The sequence below is a fragment of the Electrophorus electricus genome, unplaced genomic scaffold (assembly GCF_041902795.1).
Source record: "Electrophorus electricus isolate QZ-2024a unplaced genomic scaffold, ASM4190279v1 Scaffold257, whole genome shotgun sequence".
NCBI lineage: Eukaryota > Metazoa > Chordata > Actinopteri > Gymnotiformes > Gymnotidae > Electrophorus > Electrophorus electricus.
This window is the reverse complement of record NW_027658537.1, coordinates 1,409-17,496: the sequence shown is the minus strand read 5'-3', so window position 1 is coordinate 17,496 and position 16,088 is coordinate 1,409. Positions and strand designations below refer to the sequence as shown.

Genomic DNA, 16,088 nt, shown 5'->3' with positions numbered 1-16,088 from the left:
TCTGTGCTTTGCCAACATGAAGAAAAATAAAAGCAAAAGACAAATATCTGAAAAAGGATCCAATTTGTACACAGATGAAACATGCCCTGAATATCATGTCCAACTGATTTCTGTTTATCCAAAACCTAGAGAGTATATGATGTTTCATAATATAGAAACCTGAAGTGCTAAATCAGTAACTTGTTAGCATAGCACACATGAGAAGAGTTAGAATCCCTCATGATCCAACCTGGACTAAGTTCTCAGGAACCTTTTAAAAGTATGAGATGTTTTCTCATGTAATCACACCCCCTTTTCCTAACATAATTCTAAACATTATAGGGGGAAATACCTGATTAAAATGACACACATCTGATTAAAATGAGTGGCAGATGAACATTCAAACACAGCCTTGTTTAAAGGTATGATGCCACTGTAGGAGTTGACAGGCCAAGCTGTTCACAGCCTCCGTTGTGTGTGAGCCTGGGACATGTGAACCCAGCAGTCGTGTCTGGTGAGGGGTCAGCATGAGGGGTCACAGGGAGCTGTACAGTTGGGTTAGGACGTGAATTCCCCGGATGTCTGATTATCCTGCCCTCCATCTGCCAGTAGATCTTACACACTCCACATTGACATCCACACATCTACAGGACAGAGGGGGAGGAGCTGGTACCCAGGCCACAGTGTGGACGAGAGCGAACAGAGTCAGGAAGACAGTGAGCCGTATTGTTTTCAGAGTGGGCTGTGTAAACTCTGATGCAGAAGGGTGTGTTGGGAGAACTTGGTGGCCTTCAGCTCAGCCATCTTCACCGCAACACAAAGAACTTCGGCACAAACCACAGGAGCAAAGGCTGGCGAGTTCTCAACAGCGTCAGCTCTGAAAACAGCATCTGTCAGATGGTTGGAGACTAACTGCCTGAAAGAGGGGTAAGACTACCAGACCTCTGTGGGAATTGTCAGAATGAACGTGTCACCATGGAGCAGCAGCACAACAGCAGTACAGTCCAGGGAATCACATCTGTCCAGGGAATGAACTCTATTCCACAGGATTTCTAGTCTAGGAATAAAAGTTTCGTGCTTATAAATTTCAGACCCTCCAATGGTGCATTAAACAAATCATCAGCCCAGCAACTGTACAGCGGATTAGAGTGTAACTTCTGCTACCTAAAAGAGGCCTGCTTTACCTCAGTACGAGGAGGAGGAGGAGGAAGGTGTGTTAGTGTGTGTACATGTAGGAATATACGTGTAGGAAAGGCAACAACACACAGTCCTGTATGAATGAGTTTAATCTGCATCACACAGTAAGATCTAGCAGGCACAGAAATCAAACATCTCACAGCTTTACAAGTTCTATACATGGTGTAGGTCAGCGGTGTTTGGTCCTGGAGATCTACCCTGCACAGTTTGGTTCCAAGTCTGTTCCAACAGAACTGATCCAGTTAGCCAAGTCCTTCATTAGCACCTTGGAAGCAGGTGTGTGAGATTAGGGGTGGAGCCAAACTCTTCAGGGTGTCAGACCAGCAGGACTGGACCTGGGTAGGTAATCGAGCTGTAGGTAACAGGAGAGTTGTGGTGTGGAACACCACAAGAAATACAGCTTCTCCGAGATCTATAACGACCTGTGAATTTCATAGATCTATTTAATGCCCGATAAGGCAGTCATTTCCTTAACTAATATTATCAAAATATCTTTGTTTTTGTTGTTTTTCTATGTCCAGTCATTTGGCACATAGTCATATCCATACTGTGTCCGTGAATGCATGGCCGTTTCTCTCTGCTAAACTCTAGGAAACATGCTAAAAACAAGCCACAAGCACAGGTCATTCTCAACGATGAGCTCTATAATTTCAAGTATTTCTATATTAGCATATAAATGTACCAGGTTCTAAGAAATATTAACCTCTGTGGAAAAAAAAGTACACAATCTATTTTTGTAATACGAGTAGAAAAATATGAGTCTGTGGCTTATTCACAACGATCAAATGCCCTGTAGGATTGCATAAGTGTTGGAGTGGGTCCATGTTTGCAGCTGTTGTCCTTATAGGCCTACAGGAGGCATAAAGAAAAACATCAGTTGTTTGGAGACTTCACACACACTCAACCACTAATGAGAATAATTACTGTGGTAATTATGAACACTTCAGTATTCAAACATGTCAAAGATAAACATGAAAGTAGAAAAATGATTTGTGTGTGTGTGGAAATGTATGTGTGCGTGCATGTGTGTGAGAGAGAGAGAGAGAGAAAGAGAGTGCGAGTTTATGCGTGTGCGTGCGTGCATGTGTGAGAGAGCGTGAGCGTGTGCATGCGTTCGTGTATGTGTGAGAGAGTGCGTGTGAGTGTATGCATGTGCATGCGTGTGTGTATGTGTGAGAGAGCGCACGCGAGTGTATGCGTGTGCATGCGTGTGTGTATGTGTGTCCATCCCACTAACACACCTCAGTAATGTTCCCCTGGACTCTCTGTGCTACACAGGCTGATCAGTTTTCATGACACACACTTGTAGAAACGCTCACCTGAAAACACAGACCTTTTACTGGTGTCCCTCCTTCCAGTTGGATTACCTACACACAGACACACACACAGATTTTGAATTAACATCTTGTGTTAGTGCTTGATCACAGTTTCCATTCTGTGTGTTCGCCTTTTACCTAAGAAGCAGAGGATCATCACTTATCATTAGCAATCTATCACTAGCAATGAATCACTAATCATTAAACAATGAAACCCCGTATGTCAAACCTCCTTAGTGCTGATTTTCACTGGCCTCCCAGGCGTTGAATCTTTACTTTTTATTTTCCTGTTATCACAGAACAGCCAGCTGACAAACTCAGGGACTACAGCAGAGAGTGCGTTTATCATCTCCGTGGAGACACAAAGCAACCACACTTACTTTTATAGAGAAAAATAAATGTCTATAAAGTGCATCTGATGTTGACTTGTTTTGTGATTTTATACATAAAAATACCACAACTCCATGAGCCTGTAAACATAACCAGAGTGTCTAACTCAACCAGCTGTCTGAGGACTCCCACGCTCCCTAGCTGGGTTTGGAAACGCTTCCCTCCACTGAGGTCACAGCTCTGGGAGGAGAGGGGATGAGGCGTCATCCCTATTTCACAGGATTAGTGGTTCCTCCCACTGAGGAAGTCTCCAGAGTAACAGGAAGTGGTTATGAAGACAGACCTTGGGCTCAAACCCTGACCCAGTAAGCTAACGTGTAGATGCCCTTCTGCCAAGCTGAGAGTTCCTGATGCTAGGCTCCAGGCTGGCAGTGCCACGGCTGATAGTCTCCCCGTGCCTCACAGCCCTGGCTGTCCACGGCGTAGCGAAGACAAGCACGCTTGTTTTTGTTTTTGTTTGTTTTTCGAATTGATTGATTGGAGAGTTTTGCCCCCTGACCTCTAAGTACTGTTCCATTGTATCACGATTTCTGATTGGGTAGCAGATAAATTAATCTGCATAGCTGGTCAAATGCTTGAATTTAATTGGAGGATATTCCCTGTTTAGGTGAAGATCCAGTTACGTGGAGATGAGGAGATGCTCTAGGGAAACACTCACCTCTGGCTCTAATTACTGCATGTATTATTAATCCCAGTGTCATTTATATACAGATTAACACACAGCTGACTGTCCAAACACACAGGCAGAGACACATGTAGGACAAACGCTGGTCTTGACCTCATCAACCCCCACTGGTCTGCACACCTGTGGTCTCATGGAGACTGACATGGTCATGCGCGGCGTTTCTCTACTTTTCTCTCTCTTTCTCTCTCCATCTATATGCAACATTCAGGTAGTATTTTGTATGTTATATTTCTATATATTTCTTAGTAAACACACACAGGGATAATTGAACACAGCAACAAAATCCCCAACCCAAGAAAAATGCGTGCATAAGGAAAGTGTGGAGGAGTGTGTGTGTCAGGCCAGCACTGTGATTTAAAATCCTCATAATGTGACTATTGGACTCCAGTGTTCTGGAGAACGACGCTGTGCTGAGGGTGTGGACAGACCAGGAGACGCACAGGGAGATGCACACATAGGATTTATTAGTGATGACGAACTGTGATTGGACAGAAATAGACTCCCTGTGCCAGCTTGGAGCACACTTCATCTTTCACAGTGTCTGTTTGGACTTGAAACCTAAGAAACAGTTCACAGCCCAATATCAGCCCAATGAAAGCGTGTGTGCTGCATGCACGCGCGCACACACACACACACACACACACACACACACACACACACACACACACACACACAAGGTTTTAAAAACTACAGCTGTGCAGAAGCAGCCATCCTTCAGCACCTCTCAAACGTGATCTGTTATTTTAGAGGGAAGAGCATTCAAACGTTGTTATTAATACGTCTCCCCTGAGCCTCGACCTCACCAAACCATACAGGAGTGTGAGAAAATACCTGAGATAAACACACATTCAGTAATCAGACAGAGAGAGAGAGATGGAGGGAGAGAGATGGAGAAAGAAGGGGAGAGAGAGAAAGAGAGAGAGAGAGAGATGACCTGATCCTGTTTGTTTTGACTAAACACTACAGCAGAATGGCAGATCTCAGGTGATCTGTGGTGAACTCACATTTATCCTGATCTGGAGAATCGAAACAGTCACTGTGTGTGTCACTAGGGACCCGCCAGGGCTGTCGGACTGCCTGCAGCTGCCGGTAGAACTCATCCTGCCCAATACACACACAGACACACCCACACAAAGTGCACAGTGTTTGAGGATACTCTTTGAGACTCTTATTCCAGTGTTTAAGGATACTCTTTGAGACTCTTATTCCAGTGTTTGAGGATACTCTTTGAGACTCTTATTCCAGTGTTTGAGGATACTCTTTGAGACTCTTATTCCAGTGTTTGAGGATACTCTTTGAGACTCTTATTCCAGTGTTTGAGGATACTCTTTGAGACTCTTATTCCAGTGTTTGAGGATACTTTTTGAGACTCTTATTCCAGTGTTTGAGGATACTCTTTGAGACTCTTATTCCATATTCTGTACTTCTATAAATGCAGAAGTTTAAGTCACAGTTTTTCTTTTTTGCATAGACACCTTTGGAAGGTTACATGTTCACAGCAGTGTAAGTTGTTCATGTAGATTCCTAAACACATCACCACACATCTTAAACACAAACATACATGCCACTCACACGGAACAAACAGACACACACATACACAGAAAAGACACATCTACTGCCTAAAACATATGTTCATAATATCTTAATTCTGTGGTGCAGGTCTGTGCGTTAAAGCCTGTGAATATTCACCCATAGTTAGCAACACAACACTCACAAACAAACCAAACACAGAGCTACTGCAGCCCACTACAGGTGGAGCACCCTCCATCAGCGCAGCACGGTACTGCACCATCTCCACCCTCAATGAACTACAAACCAAAGACTCCTGACATGCTATTTCTGCAGATTTTTTTATTTTGTTCTCTCTGCATTAAGTGCACTTCAAAGGTGAAATGTGTGGTCCAGCCTAGAATTACACCTAGAGACAAACAGAGTAGAATTGCACCTAGAGACGGACAGAGTAGAATTGCACCTAGAGATGAACAGTAGAATTACACCTAGAGACGGACAGTAGAATTACACCTAGAGATGAACAGTAGAATTACACCTAGAGATGAACAGTTCCTGCACTTGGAGTTTGACAGCAGTGTTGCAAGGTGGAGTGTAAAGAAGAAGAAAAAGAAGAAAAGAACTGACAGTAAAACAGTACAAAAACAAAACTTTGGTTTCCCCAAACACAGCGATGCTCCAACAGCCCCAAGTGACCCCCCCCCCCCCCCCCCGAGTCCTGTGGACATTCTCCTGTTCTGGAATCAGACTACAGGCAGGTGCACACTTTCACAGACACAGTGTTTAGGGTGATTTTCAAATCAGTGACCTGTAGTTTAAGACGTTTTCAGAGGCAACGTTCCACCATTCTCCAGACAGCCTGTCTTATTTGTATATATCAGACTGTATACATCACCCTGCATATATCAGACTGTGTTTTAACATATCTGATAATATGTTTGCTTTGCTCCTGAGAGTCTCATGTATTGTTGGCATCTCCTGAGTTATAGCTCCTGACTGAGATCCACAAACATGGATAACAAAGCAGGAATGTCCTGTTTACCTGAAACAGAGACAGTCCTGCTCTCTCCTGCAGCTGTGTGTGTGTGTGGGCGCGCACCTCAGTGTAGCACTGAGTAGTATAAACCAATGCAGTGTGTGTACAATTTAAGCAGGTGTGTGTGTGCGTGCATATGTGTGCATGCGTGTGCATGTGTGTACATACATACATACACACACACGTGTATAAGTGTATGCGTGTAAATGTGTGTGTATGTATATATGTGTGTGTATATATGTGTGTGTGTGTGTATGCGTGTAAATGTATCTGTGTGTGGGTGTGTATATACGTGTGTGTGATTATATCACGTGTGTGTGTGTAAATGTGTGTGTGTATACGTTTGTGTGTGTAAGCATGTGTGTATATGTGCGTGTGTGTACATACATATGTGTATGCGTGTGTGCGCATGTGTGTGTATATGTGTGTGTGTGTGTGTATATATATATATATATATATATATATATATATATATATATATATATATATATATATGTGTGTGTGTGTGTGTGTGTGTGTGTGTGTGTGTGTGTGTGTGTGTGTGTGTGTGAATGTATGCGTGTGTGTATATATGAGGGTGTGTGTGTGTGTGTGTGTGTGTGTGTGTGTGTGTGTGTGTGTGTGTGTGCGTGGGCATGCATGTGTATGCACGTGTGTATAAGTGTATGCATGTAAATGTATGTGTATTTATATATATGTGTGTGTGTGTGTGTGTGTGTGTGAGACAGGATCACCTCTGACAGTGCGCTGCGTAGACTGAAGTTGTCCATGGTGCTGAGCCCAGGCGGGGTTAACAGAGGTCGTGTGATTTGCCCCGTGGGCGTTACAGGTCTGCTCCGAGACCGTCCGTAGACACGTGTGTTGCCATGGCTACTGGTGGGCAGGGACCGCATCATAAGGCTGTTGGGGGTCAAGGGCCTGCTGGGGTTGCTGGGAGACTGAGCCCGGCCCGTGAGCAGAGGCGAATGCTTGGTGCCATGCAGGCCAGACGCCTTGCTGGGGGATTGGGGCAGGGAGTTGCTGTGCGGGCTGCTGGGACTCCAGCTCAGCTTCCCCTGCTCTGTCAGCTTGGCCAGGTCCTTCTCCACCTCTGCAGACATACACAGAGAGGGCAAAGAGGTCACAGAGGTCACAGAGGTCAGCAGCGGAGCACAACCCTCAGCCACCAGCGGTAGCTTGTGCGGGAGCTGAGGACTTGTGCTCTGTCTCAATACGTCTGACGCAGATCATCAGGGGTTGGACTGAGGGACACTGTTACCGGTGTGTTAGAAGAGCGAAAATAGAAAAACATTGATGAAGGTCCACTGGAGACCAGGAGCAAGACCAGGAGCAGGACACCTCTTTGGGTTTTAGAACAGACTCAACACAGTAAGGAAGAATGATGTTAAAAACCAACAGCTGTCTGAATGCTGAGGTTGTCCTGCCATCTGCCCATACTGAGTGGGTAGTGATCACAGGAACCCTACAGCGGATCCATCCGGAACCGTGCCGGCCCAGGGATATTCCAGCCTTCCGAGACGATCACTTCCTCACGCTTGTTCCTGAGGGCTTGTTCCAGGGGGCTGAAGTATTTACTGGGTGTGTACATTGTATGAGAGGTTGCTTCCTTAATGTGTGTGTGTGTATGTGTGTGTGTGTAGCAGCACACTGCAACTCTGGAAGGCGATTTGTTTGTTTTGTTGGGTTGTTTGTGTTTGTACCATCTCTCTGTTACTAGTCTTCAGGACAAACATCTGGGCTACTCTCACTGTATTTTTCTTTTTTTTACAGGACTGGAAGATCTGTTTTTGGTTTTCATTCGTGCAAATACTCTATTCTGAAATATATGAGTCACGTGTAGTGCATCTGAGGACCGCACACTTGTCTCGGAGTCACTCCCTTGTGACATGTGTTCCATAACCCTTCACTTCCTCACTGCTAGCAAACAATTCTGCCTTCAGAACAAAACTGCATGATATTTCCAGGCTCAAATATCTCATGTATGTATTTCTGATTGCGAGAGTCCTGTCTCAGGAACATGGTATGGCTACTAGACTGCTGTTTAATGTTTAATCAAAAGGAAAGCTAAGCTACAAGCTATAAGATGATCCTCAAATCTGCTTGGGAGAGGGGAGGTCTTGTTTCTCTTAACAAGAAAACACCCAACAACCTTAAACATGTCTAAATGTGTGAACCAAAACACTCTGTAGCCAGACGGAACATACTGTAGAGAGAATGGTGTTTCATTTCTGACATTCTGAAGAAATTAGTATCACTGACCCCTTTCTGCGGAACCTGGAGATGTCAGGGGTCACTGACCCCATTCTGAAGAACTTAGAGAAGTCAGGGGTCACTGCAAGCTTGTGTCAGGTGGTGTTGGAGTTTTCTGTGCTTACACATCTCACAGGCTCATGCTTGTGTGTGTCTGTCTGTGTATGTGTTCCTGTGTGGGGTGTGTGTATGTGTTTTTGTGTGTGTGTGAAGAAATGGCAACATCTCATCTAGGTGAGTAAACAGGATAAATAGGATACTTACCTCCTGCCATTTACCAAAACACTTGGACTTTAAGAACTGCAGTACACACACACACACAAAAGTAGCAGTCTTCAGTGGATAATATCTTTGGGTAATGCCTGGGAAAGACACGGAACACCTACAGTCCTCTCACATCACTGTTTACTGGTGAAGACCCCAGATGTCATCTAGAATGTAGATCTTTCCCTGGACCTCTGTCTCTTCCCTGGAATTCATGGTTAATGCATTTGAGTAACTCACCTGGGACGCAGAAAAAACTCTGCTGGCTGCGTTCACCATATTGATGGGGTTACCGGTACCCTGTGTGTGTATATGTCTGTATATGTGGGTGTGTGTGTCTGTGTGTGGCTGTGCAGTGGCAGGTCTTACTGAGACCACAGTGCTAGAGAAACCTGGGATGCAATACATCACTGGGGGGTTACCATGGAAACATTTGCCCACCTGGAAACAGGGCCCACCTCTAGCCATGCCTTGCAGTGTAACCACACCCCTGAGGTGTAGCCACGCCCCTGAGGTGTAGCCACGCCCCTGATCTTTGCACTGTTGTAGCAAGACGTGAGCTTTGAATGAATGAATGAATACGTTTGCTGAAGGATGACAGAATGGACCAGCTGGAAGGGAAAACACCCACATCACTGGACCGATTACACCATCATGTCTAATTTAGTGGGTAATGGAGGGAATCATTATTATTCAGATCATTAGTCAAAACAATAATAACTGTTTTGTACTGACTACATTTGGTGGAAATATGACTGACACGGCTCACTTCACAAATGTGTCTGCAAACACAGCAAAGAGTCCTCGAAGTAGAACTAAACAAACAACTTCAGAGCAAAATGAGGGTAAGCTGTGCAGATCTAAACTTTTATAAACAGACTGATCAAAAAGAAGAAGCAATAAGCAGGACGCTTCGTTCTGGGTGACTAGAGAACACATACAGACTCCTCGAGCAATGAAAGAGACAACACCCTCATTAATGAGACCACAGAGAGACACTCAGAGAGAAGTCAGATAAGGAGAGAGAAGGAGAGAGTACTCTGCCCACGTCATTAGTCCCCGTAGGGTAAACGGGTCCCTCTGCTATTACACTTTAAAGAATAAACGTGTGTGTGTGTGTGTGTGTTAGAAGGCGTTATATAATCCTCCCTCATTACAGGTCTAATTAGTCTGGAGACTTGCCACACACCGGGGCTAAGAGGCAAGATGAAAGCAAAACTCCGGCGTCCAACATGGACAACGTTAACAGCTAATAAAACATGAAAGGCCAAATTAAGTTGTTCATTCAGTTTCTCACCCGCTCAAATTGGGCAAAAAAAGCCGGAAAATGATTGCCATCTGATTGGCTAGTGGGTAGTCTACCCACAATGCAGTGGGGATAGTCTGCATCAGCTTCTTAATGCAGCCAATGTGTTGCTCCTGCACCCCCAACACAGCGTCTCCAAAATGTCACATGACTCAACCCGGTAACCTCCAGCGAGAGAGTTCCTTCATGCTACTCGCACGTTTCAGCCAGCCTTGGGGTGTTTAAACTAGAGTTTCCCAGACTTTCTTTTTTTTAATTTAGACTTTTTTTTTTTTTTTTTTTTTTTTTTTAGCCAATCAGAGGTTTCATTAGCCAATCACTGGTTTAATTAGCCAATCAGAGGTTTTTGTCACTATGTTCAAAGGCACATGAGGGGCTAGTGAAGACTTTCTCTCTGATGTGACTGTGTGTGTGTGTGTGTGTGTGTGTGTGTAATACCCACCAGCAAGGTGCTTGCCCATGTTCTCCAGTTCTTTTGAGAAGAGCAGGTCTTCTAGCTGTAGACCACGTCTCCGCGTCTGGGGGCTTGAGCCTCTTACTGGCTTCAGGTCTGACCCCCTGGCAGGAAAACGCTGGTACGTACACACACACACACACACACACACACACACACACACACACACACACACACACACACACACACACACAGACGCACACATACATAAATGGAGAAAAAGAAAATGAAAGAACAGAAAGCTGTTCCATCTGTTCTAATGAGCACCACTTATTATTTTAAATGGTCATAAGAGAAACTCTGAAGACCACAGAGCTCCAAGATGAAAGAGTTCCTGGATCTCACGTAGAATGTCAGGAGTGGCTGAGCCAATCTGTACGGGTGTTTCAACATATGCACACTTTTGAAACACACAGCGTCTTATTCCATATTCTTTGGCCAAAATAACTGCAAGAACTGAGCTGCATCACCAGGACAACAAGAGAAAGCCAAGGGCTGCTTCAGGAGAAGAGATTTCTGAAGATCCAACCACACTGACAGTGCTCTCCAACCTCCAGCATGCTGTGAGGGACTCTGCAGTCCTTCCACCCTTTTTTCAGCTCCTGCGACCACAGACAACGTCTATTTAACGTGTTCTCTCCTGCTTGGGGGTAGGGGGCATTAGAGAGCAGCGCGTCTCGCTGGGATGATGTCACACAAAGCGGCGCCTCGGGGCAGGCGAGCATGCAGACACGTCGCTGACACATTACGACGTCTAATGACAAACACATTCAGGCGGCATGCTCACAGCGCATACTGTGCTCACACCGCACACACTCGCCTTCAGGCACCTCATCTAACCACCAGAAAGTCTGGAATCACAGCGTCACTCACGCGGTCTGATATATGAGGCCAATAACGCACAGCAGGGGCTGCCAAGCCTAGAACTCTACACACGACCTACAGTGGGGACATGCATCTGTGTGTGTGTGCTTGAACATGCTCTCTTACACACACACACACACACAAACCATCACCACCAAACTATCTACATAAACGTCCGTCCCTCCCTGTCCTTCACTTCTCTTCAGCCTTCTGGCATGTGGTAGTGTGTGTCTGCCTTTACAGTAACAAACAAACAGATCTGATCTACAGAGCTGAACTGATTCAGTCCTGAGCACAAACACCGTACACCTCACACCGTTTGTGATGCTGTCATGTGTGTGGCTGGGTTATGAACTCCAGCAAGCATGCTAATCCATGCACTGCCACGCCTAACGTTTCCCACTGACATCTCCGATCCGGTTCGCCGGAGTACTAATCACACACCTGACGACTGCTCTCCTCATTACTGCTCCCTGTTTAAGCCCCCCCCACTCTTTGGGAACTTCCGCCATTCCCACGTTGCATACCAAAGATTCAAGATTCGTGTTCCTAGTTTCGGAATTCTACCTGCGTTTCACCACGAGGTCTCGTCTCCTCCCCTCGGGGGGGCCAACCTTGCACCAACCCCCCTAACTCCAAACCCAATGACCTCCCCTATGGCTCCTCACGTGGATTCTCTCCCACATGTGTGTGTGTGTGTCTGTTTCTGCTCTTTTGTTTCTGTCCTGTTAGTGCTCTGTTTATACCCCATGCATTCTTTAGTCAAATACTTGCTGTGTGACACAATGTTTGGAAATCCTGCGTCAGTTCATTAGTGTTCACTATAGTTTCCACGACTGTGGTTTCCAGAGACACTGTAGTAAATGTGGACTCCAAGCACTTCACATGCAAAACAAAGTTCCAGTTGCCCTCCTGGAGCTCAGAAAAATTGGCATGTACTGTTCACCAGTCAAACACAAAGCTGCTTCTCCTTTACAAGTGAGAAATGTCAAATGCGCGCAGGACCTGGAGATATCTCCACTACCATGGTGAGGTCACCACAAAGCTGCTGGCCATCTCCAAACATGGATGGAATTTCTCCACTAATGAAATCCATTTTGATGACTAAATGTATCTGTGTATGTGTGTGTGTGTGTGTGTACGCATATTTGTGTGTGTTCTTTTGTTCTATTAATATTCATTTCCCCTGTTCATGCCAATAAAGCATTGAACTGAGCGAGAGAGAGAGAGAGAGAGAGAGAGAGAGAGAGAGAGAGAGAGAGGAGTGAAAGAGAAGGATAGAAAAAGAGGGAGGGAGACAAATGAATGGACAAAGAAGGGACAAGGGAAGGGAAAAGATGGAGGGAGAGCCAGACAGAATGAGAGAGGGAGGGAGAAAGTAATAGTTTTTTTGTGGTGGCCTTTGAACTTTGTTGTTCATTACAAACACGTCATGGTCTTTATGTAATAGTTAAATATTTAATGCAAAAGGCATTTTGTTAGTTGCTTGATCAAAAGATTTGCTTTGAAAAGGGTTATAATATTGTATAGCCAATCAGAGAAAAGCAAAAAAAGACCTCTTCTGGAACCACAGCTCACACCAACAAATCCACATCCTCCTGCCCCAGAGCTTTAAAAACCATGAGGGAGGGACGCAGTACAGTGGGTCAGGACAACAGGATCAGCAGACTAAAGAGGTAACGATGTCCTCTTTAGCCTGACACACTTTGGCACACAGACATCCGTGGTCATCCAGACACGTTTCGCTGAGCTTGTGCTGAGTTCCAGCTTTTGAGAGAGAAGGAGGCCTAAGTGAACGTGTGGGGTCGAGTGTGGGGTCTGGGCCTGACTGGATTACGGATCTTCCGCTGCAGAAGAGTCAGTCCAGCTTTTCTTTATGGATGTGGGTGTTTGGCTGAAGACAGGCTGGTGTTACAATAATACAGCCATGCAGGAGAAAAGTCCAAGGTGTTCAGCATCATCTCGTGAATCCGTCAAAATCCACACGTGCCGCTGGACTCACACAGAAACACACCAGCAGCCCAATTAAACGCCAAACACGTCATCCTTGAGACAGCGGAACTTCCGAGGGTCGGGACAGCCAAGCAGCGCGGCCCACTGAATCGGTAGCAGTCTGTGTTCCACAGAAGGTCAGAAGGTGAGAAGGTTGAACAGCTGTGTAGGGGAGGCAGGCTTTCACAGGACCAGACAAATGAGATGTTAGCATGCAGCTCTGTGCTCTCATCTCAGTGGCAACGCGAAGGGTGTGACCGACTAATGATGGGAATCTGCTAGTCAGAACTGCAGGTCTGCAGGTGCAACTCAGCTGTGTCTCTCCTCTGAGGACTCACGCAGGAGTTGTGGGACAGTTAATATGCAGTTAATAACCCTCGTGAGGCACTTAAGTTATTAAGAAAGACAAACTGCATTCATCTCCAAATAGTGCTGAATATAATCAGTTCTACAGAAACCAACACGCGAGCATTTTATGAGCATCAGTAGGTAAGCGGAGACGATCCCCTCATCTGCCCAGATGGAGTCTGGTCATCCTGGCACTGGTTGACCTCAGCACTCCTCAGCCTGGTCTTACACCTGTTCACATCTCACATGCCAAAGTAAAGACAGCCTGTCTGTGTGAGTGGGAAAGGAGACCTGTGAGCGTGTCTGTGTGTGTGTGTGTGTGTGTGTCTAGCTCTGTGTAAGTTTAAACATCACTGAATGGTATTGTTTACGGTATGATATTCTTTCCCTGGGGGTTTAGATTCCAGTCTCCCTGAAGGAGGGGGCGGGTGCGGTATGTATCCCCACTGCGTGTGCTCGTTGTTGGGATGAGACGAGGCCTGGTGCCCTTGGAGCTTCCAGCAAGTCTAGAGCCTCCTCCATCTGCTCAGCACACAACACCAGTGAAGAAACACTGATAGCATTTCCACCAGCAGCCTGCTGTAATTAGAACAAGGCCTGAGCCCTGGTGGCGCTATAGAAAACAAGCGCAGATTACGAGGGGAGAGTAGTGTCAGCGTCAGGAACGTGGTGTGCACGGCAACCTCCCATCTCACACACACACACACACACACACACACACACACACACACACACACACACACACACACACACACACACACACACACCTCAGCATGTATGTGCATGTGTGTGCTTACATGTCCATGTGCATGTGTGGTTTGTTTCTCCCACTGTAAACGTCCCTGGGAGAGTTGAGCTGACGCTCATCTAGTGTTCATAGCTGCGACTGAGCAGGTGAGCATCAGTGTAGCCGCTGGTTACCTCCGTGTTGACTTCATTATGTCGTATACACATGTAACCAAACACCCTTCATGTTCTCACAGAACGATGTTTGCAGTGAGAGGCAGAAACCACGGCCCCTGCCAGTGCCAGCAAACCCGGCAGCGTGCGGACCCATTACTCACTCGTAAGGTTCCGGACTCACAAACCCAGATCTCACACCAGCGGGGCCTTGTGCATTGTTCAGAGAGGAAACCTATCCCCTAGCGTGACAGGCCCAGAATAGAGAGAGAGCTACAGCCTCTCCAGGGCAGGCCACCTCTGTGTGAAAGAGTGATACAAGTGGTTTGAACGGTCTCTCTGACAGCGTGCACAATGAGGAGATGGACGAGACGTGAACAAAGGCAGAAAGGTGATATGCAGGAGTGGGGGTGGGGGTGTGACCATGGCAGATACCTGAGAGCTACTCTGGAGTTCTGGCTCCACTGCGTTCATAGTTGCTGTCACCCCCGGCAACGGACCTGTTCCAGAACCCAAACACAGACACAACAGGTCTTATACCAGCCACGCATTCATATCAACACGCGCGCAGGCACACACACACGGTCTCTGGTCTCTATTCAGGTGTTCCAGCTCTGCCACTCGGTTATCACGCACTTCTTTGTAGATCTCTGAGGAGATTTGGTGGTATGAAGCTGCCTGAAAGCAACACCACCAGAAACTTCAACCCAGAACAGATCGAGCTAATGACCCTTTGGGCTAAAGTGTCTCTTCAATGACACCAAGCGGCTGTCACACAAAACCATATTACTGAGTGCCTGTCCACTTTCACTAGGCCTCCTCATGTAGCATTTGATCAGTTTAACACACTCCTTCCTGATATGTAGAAGGAGGTCATAAAAAGGAAGGGCTGGAGACAATGTCTGGACTCACTTGCCACCTGCGGTAGTGCTTGTTCGACAGCAGGGGGTGCTGGTTCCTCCTCGGCACATGTCAACGCCAGACTATTCCCCTGAAGCCTGTAAAAAAAAAAACAAAAAAAAACAAAACAACCTGACTAGACTGAAGAGAACGTCTGTTTGTCCCCATGGCCCTTTTGCGTGGCAAAGATGAAGGTGACAATAATATAACGCCTCACTTTCCAAGAGAGAATGACAAGACTGAGCAAACACAGTAACTCAGTTTTCTTCACAATATCTGTAGAGACAGTGCGTCTCTGTTCATAAGAGGTGTTGGGACGCAGGTCAGATGCCTGCAGGTCTTATCAGCCATCTAAATGCTGGGAATGGAGTTTCCATTGAGAATGAAAAGACAGGAACACGTGGGAGCACTGAGGAGGTGATAGGTCTTCAGAAATTGCTGGGTGACATTCTCCTCAGCCCTGCAGCCCAGTTGCTGCATCCCCTCGCTGACATGCTCCTGGATTATGAATCTGTCTAGGAAACAATGTCTCAGACGTCTGGAAGACTGAAGAAGACTCAGGATGTCATGAGTTGTTATCAATGAGACATTGAAAGGAGGGTTAGCGTTAGCGCTGTGTTCTACAATTTAACTCTATATAACTGCTATACAACACTATACTATGCTATATAACACTGAGTTCAGTCTTGTAGAGAGCT

At 46.1% G+C, this 16,088-nt stretch overlaps 1 protein-coding gene across 1 annotated transcript; it reads right to left on the bottom strand.

Moving 5' to 3' along the window:
- Positions 1 to 1,247: 1,247 nt before the first annotated feature.
- On the bottom strand, positions 1,248 to 15,789 carry LOC118241489 (uncharacterized protein C8orf34 homolog). The gene is made up of 7 exons (XM_081709016.1): positions 15,403 to 15,789; positions 14,926 to 14,990; positions 10,375 to 10,504; positions 6,847 to 7,202; positions 4,572 to 4,668; positions 2,496 to 2,543; positions 1,248 to 2,025 (listed from the first exon to the last, which is right to left on the bottom strand). Exons 2-7 carry the CDS (start codon positions 14,962 to 14,964, stop codon positions 2,018 to 2,020), a joined length of 678 nt encoding a protein of 225 aa, XP_081565142.1. The 5' UTR covers positions 14,965 to 14,990; positions 15,403 to 15,789; the 3' UTR covers positions 1,248 to 2,017.
- Between the last annotated feature and the right edge of the window lie 299 nt (positions 15,790 to 16,088).